The sequence below is a fragment of the Lutjanus erythropterus genome, chromosome 20 (assembly GCF_056507025.1).
Source record: "Lutjanus erythropterus isolate fLutEry1 chromosome 20, fLutEry1.hap2, whole genome shotgun sequence".
NCBI lineage: Eukaryota > Metazoa > Chordata > Actinopteri > Lutjaniformes > Lutjanidae > Lutjanus > Lutjanus erythropterus.
The window spans coordinates 15720945-15729008 of NC_139336.1; the positions used below are offsets into that span (position 1 = coordinate 15720945).

An 8064-nucleotide genomic window follows, 5' to 3' on the forward strand; every position below is an offset into this window, starting at 1 on the left:
TAATAAACTCATGATCTCAAAACAAGGGCATAAAAAATATTTATATGTACTGACATTCTTGGCTTTTGTACAGAAAACATTGCTTTTTAACTGTGTTGTATCTGCAATGGTTTTTTAATAGACTGTAAAATTTTACCTTCTTGAACTGCATTTTTGATAATGTTGCATCAGGTCAACTTTTGTAATGTGTATTGTTTTTACCCACTGAAGAATAAAAAGTTTAAATACTTAGTAGTTCATTATTTCATTATTACTTATCAGCTTAGGGTGCTGGCAGCTACAAAACTGAACAACTTTACAGTTTTACCATGAACCTAGCTGTAGGGGAAAGTGGGGTGGTTTAAGTCTGTGGGGAGGTTGGACCGCCACTTATTTCTAGGCAGCCATAGACAAAATTGGTCATGTGATGATACATATTTGAGGAGTCATCCAATTTACTCACTGTGTGATAGAGAGAGGCCTATGGAAAAAAACTTGTTGCCATTACAAATGTTTGGGTTTTTTTTCCAAGTTGAAGGAGTCATGTTTTTTTGCACCTGAACAATTACAGCAAAGTTTGAATATATATAAATAAAAATATTATAGTATTTTATTGAAATGTCATATTTTGATTTTGATATTTTGAGCTAATGGGATTATTCTGAGGGATCCACCACATCCAGTGGAGTATGTACATATTTTAGTTGGAGACATCACTGTCATGATCTCACTTTAAAGATGCCTTGAGCAAAAACTGGCTCAATTCATCCCACTCTCCCCTACATACCCACTAGACTCCCTCCTGTTGGGACAGAGGCACGTTAACCACTATGATACATCACCTTTTCTTTTAACAACACTATGTAAGTGTTTGGGAACTGAATACACTAATTATTCAGCAGTTTCTTATTCTTGCTTGACATACGACTTTAGGTGCTCATTTCGCAGTCCAGTGTCTCTGCCGTTAATTTTATGCTTCATAATGCATCACTAACACACCTCCCATATATCACAGATGCTGGCAGATTGTTACCAGTTAGCATTAGTAAGAATCTGGATGGTCCTTTTTCCCTTTTTCCTCAGACACAACATCCATGCTTTCCAAAAACAATCAGAGATGTGGACTCATCAGCCCACAGCTCACTTTTAACTTGCATTAAAATCATCCATCCAAAAGACATAAGAAATCCAAAGCTTTCCCAAGGCCATGTAGTATCTTTTATACAATTACGTGGGTTTTTAATGCAGTGCTGCCTGAGGGGTCAAATGTCACTGGCATTAAATGTTGGTTTTCAGTCTTGCCTCTTTGAATTCTCTGAATCTTTTAATGATATTATGGATTGTAGATGATGAAATCCCTAAACTCCTGCAGTTTTGAGTTGAGAAATGTCACTCTTAAACAGTTACAAATTGTGTGGGACTGTTAACCCACACAGTTTTTAACAAAGTTGTGAACCTTACCCCATCGATACTTGTGAACAACTGAGCCTTATTAGGATGCCCGTTTGATGATGTTATCATCTGTTACCAATTCACCTGTTTACCTGTGAAATGTTAGAAACAGGTGTTTTTTGAGCATCTCACAACTTTCCCAATCTGTTGTTGCCCCCGTCCCAACTTTTTTGAAACATGTTGCAGGCATTAAATTCAGAATGAATATATATTTACAAAAAACAATAAAGTTTATACATTTTAGCACTAAATATCTTGTACTGTATTCAGTTGAATACAAGTAAAAACATATTTGCAAATCATTGGACATACTGTTTTTATTTACATTTTGCCCAATTTTTTTTTGAATTGACATTGTAGATGAAGCACATACAGTCCTAAAACTAATGGTCTGAATAAACTGTCCTCTCTGATAACTTCAGGAAAACAATGTTATTTGAGGGCAAGCATAAGGTGTGTACTATCTCTTGTGTAAAGATCTGTTAAAAAGTAATTTTTCAAAATGCTCGATGGCTACAGACCATTTGATGTTGCTAGTTTGATCACTGATTTGATAACTGCCAGGCAACATGAGTCTGTTGCTTGTTCAACAGCTATGCGACATACACGTCAAAGGCACCTGATGTATACAAGCCAGTTACCAACCATCCAAAACAAAGAGCTTGTTTGACCTACACACATCCACCACACACACACACACACACACACTTAAAGTACATACACATGACTACAGACTACTCAGCAAGAGGTGTTTACAGAGTAGCCTGGCTGCTGACGCCAGTCAATGAGCCTAATGCAATGGAAATCAAATGAAGGTTCATTTGATGATGTCTTTTATTGTGCCATTATGCTTTCTCTTTCCTCATTAAAAACCCCTTCCATTGCGGGAAAGGGCTGCATTAAGCAACGTTTATGTGTCTTAAAGCTATCCCAGAGACATGTCCTCAGGAATAAACATACATGGGTATGTATCCAGCTGTCTATTTTTTCAAAAACTTTGTATATCAGTTGTGTATCACACTTTGTGGTTTGGATGTAGCCATTTCATTTTAATGCTGTGTATTTCTTGTGCCATTATGATAAGCATGAGATAAGGATTATGCAAACGATATAGTGATGAGTGACTCAAGTCCGAGTCATTAATAAAAAAAATACAAAGACAACAAAACCACAAATAAACAAAGGACTGTTTACAAAATGTGAATGCACCTCACAGACACCATCATTTGTCTAATATTCACATGCAAGGCTCCAGCAGGGTCCATGATGATATGATCTCTTGGATAATAATCCAGTTGGCCTCTTTATAGTATGCTCTTCAATTGTAAACAAGTATATGGGCATTTGCATGCATTGTTTGTTTTAGAAAGAAAAAGAAAATTAGCAGAGACTCAATAGCACGTTTTATTTGAATCAATGTTTGATCCTCTGTTTGTCGTCTCTCATGCTGATACAGTAGAGACATAGACCTACAACACTCATAAAACAGCTTAGTGTCTAATATCTAGTGAATGGACATTACCTTGATACTACCAGGGAGAACAGCTAGACTAATCATTGTTGGAATTTAACACGTTAGACCCCATTTTCACCCAGTGATGCCTCACTAAAGAAATATGTTATTGTGAAAAGATGTACAGGTTCTGTTATTGCTGTTTGTGTTTTGACCCAGAAATTATTCAAACAGCCTCAAAAAGTGGATAAAAGGTCAATTTAAATGTGAAGGGTTTTTTTCTTGAAAAAAAGACCTTTAATAGGCACTGAACCAACCAATTTTTCCCCAGAAGCGTAAAGTCATGACCCACACTATTCTGCCTCTGATTGGCTTACCTTGATATACTTACCATAACCCTAACCAATCACTCTTCATGCCAAAACCCAACCAACGAAGGCACTGAGCGCAGATTCAACCAGAGCAGAGGATGGATTATCTTGACAAAGAAGAAATGACCACTAACAAAGAATGTAAGAAATTTGAGCGCAAAATTTGTGTAAGAAGAGTTAGATATTTTACTTCAACTCATGAAAATTGGAGCAAAAACAAAAGTGTGTATTTTTGTTGGGTGATGCAAGAGTATATAATGTTGTTGATGTTAGTGTATGTGTGGAGGACATTGCTTTGCATAGACGGACATTAAAATACACACATATTTATAAATAGACTGCATAATCTTTTGTGATTTTAATTTTGGTCCTTTTGTAAATAAAGCTTGTTATTCAAAGGGTCAGGATCAGACAGACCTTCAGACTTTTTTTCAACAAGCACCGTACATAAACAGAGCAGGATATTTTTTTTCAAAATTAGGATACACTAGCTCAAAAATACTAGTCCCACAATGCACCGCGGATGAATCACAGGAAGCACTTCATCGACAGTGGGATTGTGGGTAGGCGGAAAAAGGCTCCAAAAGGAACGAGAAAGCGACAAACGCACGTTGCAGAGTCGCTAAAGAAGAAGAAGAAACAACAACAAAGAAATCATTTTTCACGACAGAATCAAGGTAACTGTCTTAACACGTTGGATAAACTACCAGTATTACTCGAAGTTAGTTTATTAAACAGTGGTGCTTGTCTGTGTTGTTCGTTAGGGCTCATTCATTCAGATAACCAATATGGTTCCGTCTCTTTGCCGAAGTTCCTTCACCTTAAGAATCTAATTTTAGTGTTGCATTTATCATGTAAAACACACCTGAGCTCGTTTTTTATTAGCTTATACAGCAATTACTTCAAATTAATGTATAAAGCTATCTTTTCGATTTAGAAAACGTTGCATTATTGTCAGTTCATGACGGACTAGCGTTAGCTTGTTAGCTCATGAAGCTAACAGTGTTTTTGCTTTTACAAAGAAATTCGTCATACTTTTTAAGTTTAAACATTAGCACTCTCACATTGTATTCCACTAAAGTGCAGTAATTATTATGCACAAGACCATCGTTACATTTTTAACATTTACAGTTACGTTTTACGTTTGTTAGGCATAAGCTACAGCAGGTAAAGCAAGGTCCAGTGTAAATAGGATCCCCAGACCCGCGAAAAATCTCGCGAGTGATAATTTTAAACCGATGATCTGTGTTTAACCCTCATCAAGTGTTTTTTTTTTTTTTAATTTATGTATTTTGGTTCTTTGACTTGAAAATATTCTAACAGAACTTGGCCAATTATAAAACATAATTAGTTTGGACAATGAGGAAAAACGCGTAAAGATCTCGCGATAGTTTCGCAAAGCTAGAGTTCCCTTCTAGACCGGACCCCAATGCAGTGTAGAGCAGGGCTGCAACTAATGATTACTTTCATTATTGATTAATCTACTTATTTATTGGTTCATTTCCCAGAGCCTATGATGATGTCAAATGTATTTTTTTTTTGTCCACAACCCGAAGATTTTAAGTTAACAGTCATGGTATACTAAAACAAACCAGAAAATAGTTTAAATAATTAAAAAGACAATATGGTAGTAATTAAAAGACAATATGGTAGAAAAAAACAACCTATATACATATAAATCTAGCTCAGCAATTAAAAGATTGTACAAAATAGGTGTTGGTGACAGCCATTATTATGCGACAGCACGTTGTAACATTTCCTACACTTCATGTCGTTTTTCAGGTTGCAAAATGTCTATCGGCGTACCAATCAAGGTCCTGCATGAAGCAGAGGGACACATTGTGACCTGTGAGACCAACACTGGAGAGGTGTACAGAGGAAAACTGATCGAGGCTGAGGACAACATGAACTGCCAGGTTGGTCCTTAATGGTTAAGGATAAATCTTCATCATAGATGGAGGTCTTCCTTACAACCCAATAACTGCACAGCTATCTCCCATTTTGCTTCCCCATTTGAATACATTTAACTCACTTTATTTTGAGAGTGCTCTGATTCTGAATAATCTTATCATATGTGGTGCTTATGTGAATGCCCATAACAACAACACAGAAAGAAAACTCTTTGAGAGAGATTTGAGGACAACTACAGATTACCCTTGTCTTGAATAACTTTCCAGAGAATATCGCTCTTGTATTGAAAGAAGGGCTAGACGATATAGCTGAAAAATTCATTGAATCTATCTAACTATTGATCATTTTTAATGACCTATTTAAAAGATAAGGAGAATAAGATCAAATTTAACTACTTTATCAAAGTACACAGGTAATTATTTTAATGTTAACACAACAATGGGAAACACAGAAATACTTTTACACTAATAAGTAAACATGAGAATAAATGATCTCACCGTGATAAATATTGGATACTGGTGAGCTGACCTGTCCTTTTTTTTTGACAATGTACTCACCATCTGCACTAATTTTGTCACTCAACACAGTTTCTGATGATGTGTCACTTGCTGATGGTGCAACCAAACAACACACTTGTTAAACGATTTGCTGTTTGAATGTCACTTGTCGGACACTCCATTATCAAGGAATATGTTACGCTTTTAATGAGCCAGGGTATTTTGTTGTGTGCTTTTGTGGCAGTTTGCATTTAAGTGAAACTATTCATCATTCTGTCAAACAGTTTTCCTATTGCAGGTGATAACGTATGTATTGCTTATCTATATTGCTCTGTTTTATTGTCCAGGCCTAGTTGAAAGTGTTTTCCCACATCTACATTTGATTTTCTCTTGTTTTATCCTGATATGGACCCCAGAAAGACTGGCTGTTACACTGGTAACAGCTATTTGAGCCTAGATTTTTTTTTTTCTTCTTTTCTTTTTAAGAACCTGCACATAACGCTGGTGCAGAAAAGGTCACAAAACACTGTCTGGTTTTGCTGTGCAGCTAACAAAACTTCAGGCACAACAATAAAGACCAGACTTCTCTCCAGTTGATCTAAGGTTTGCAAGCTCCCTGCTTTGAGTGCCGCCAGGGACCAATTTTAGCCCCAGCTAAATGTTGGTAAAATATGCAAGTGGCTTGTACATTTGCTTCACTCACCAGCCAAAAAAAATGTAATCTATTGAATGTTGCATAAAATGTGAACATTGACCAGCCATTTGGCCCATGAGCAAAAATCTTAATTATGAACCCTGGGTGTCACATCTTAGCAAACACAATAATCAACTGTTATTCTCAAATACTACAACTGTGGCTCCACGTCATGCAAGATCATCAGTTCAGAAAGATTGCACTAAAAAGAGTGTCTTAATGTGATTTATCTTGACATGTTACTAAGATTGTGCTTTTTATTTCTATCTCCTCAGATGTCCAATATAACAGTGACTTATCGTGACGGCCGCGTGGCACAGTTGGAGCAAGTCTACATCCGTGGCAGCAAGATCCGCTTCCTGATATTACCTGACATGTTAAAGAATGCTCCTATGTTAAAGAGTATGAAGAACAAGAACCAGGGATCTGGTGCAGGAAGGGGCAAGGCAGCTATTCTCAAAGCACAAGGTGAGTGGGGACTTTTTGGAGCCATAGTAGTTTTTGTGCAGCAGAAGTGAAATTTAACAGTAGGGTTGTCAGAAGCATTAAAATTAATCAAATCGGTGCTTTTGTACAAAATTGAAATCACTGTCTCTGACAAAAACTAGTTTTACAAAGCATTTACTGCATTCTATCATACATGTTTGAATCGTTGTGTTGTCCAACTCTTCATAGATCATTTATATGACACTCCTTTCCTGAGTTTCTCAAAATTGGTGAACCAAATTCACTCAGAATTAGTGAACCAATAGAGATTTCTGTGATCTCCTCAGATACCACCTACTATTTAAGTCAGACTGATTGTTCTAAAATGTGTTGTCTTTTTTTTTTTATCCTCTGCAGTGGCTGCAAGGGGTCGGGGCCGTGGTGGAATGGGAAGAGGCAACATCTTCCAGAAGCGGCGATAACCGCTCCAACTTTAAGATTGTTGCTTTGTATAGTCTGTTTTGTTTTTCTTAATTCTGTCTTTTTTGGATTGGACATCTTGAGGATTGTTTGCAATCCTGTTTTGCAGCTGTTGCTTTAATTTCATTTTTTATGAAAATAAACATATTTCGATTTGATGTCTTGTTGATATTCTTGGTTTCCAAATGGCTACCCGTTATTTGATCACCTTAGTTCTCAGCATCCTACCAGCCCCATTTGGATTTTGCATCCTAGACAGATTTCCTGTTTAACGACATGTTAGTAAATTAAACGTTAAAGAGAAAGTGCTGCTATGTTGATCAGAAAGCTGAGTTCTTCTGTTCATTGAGCTGTGGTGGCAGTGTCAAGATATACCAGGATGTATTGCAAGTGAGCCTGTGACACCCACACCCATAGCTATTAGCAAAAACAGTGTTCGGTGACAAAAATACTCGCTCCGTGGTTCCCTAGACACAGAGACTAGAAATATAAGATGAAATGGTGTGTAGTTTTCTTTTACATCAACTACAAAACAGACATCAGAGTATGAAAAGAACAGCTTTCCCATCAATATAACAGCACTGAGAATTTAGTACCATCATTGGACATTGGATTGGACAACCACATGAAAAGTCAAATTTTCTCCCATTAAGTATTTAGTGTGATTGCAAGATGCCCCAAACCTTGCATGGTCCTGATAGTAGACTTGAATTTGACATTTCAGAAAATTGCTCTAAATAACATCTGAGGCCTCAGACATGCCCAAGTTTTTGAGAGAGTGACAAATTTGCATTAATTTAC

At 36.7% G+C, this 8064-nt stretch overlaps 1 protein-coding gene across 1 annotated transcript; it reads left to right on the top strand.

Annotated features, from left to right (window-relative positions):
- Positions 1-3779: 3779 nt before the first annotated feature.
- Positions 3780-7421, top strand: snrpd3l (small nuclear ribonucleoprotein D3 polypeptide, like). The gene is made up of 4 exons (XM_084745797.1): positions 3780-3932; positions 5038-5171; positions 6633-6825; positions 7201-7421. The coding sequence occupies exons 2-4, from the start codon at positions 5046-5048 to the stop codon at positions 7263-7265; spliced, it is 384 nt and encodes a 127-aa protein (XP_084601923.1). The 5' UTR covers positions 3780-3932; positions 5038-5045; the 3' UTR covers positions 7266-7421.
- Positions 7422-8064: the final 643 nt, after the last annotated feature.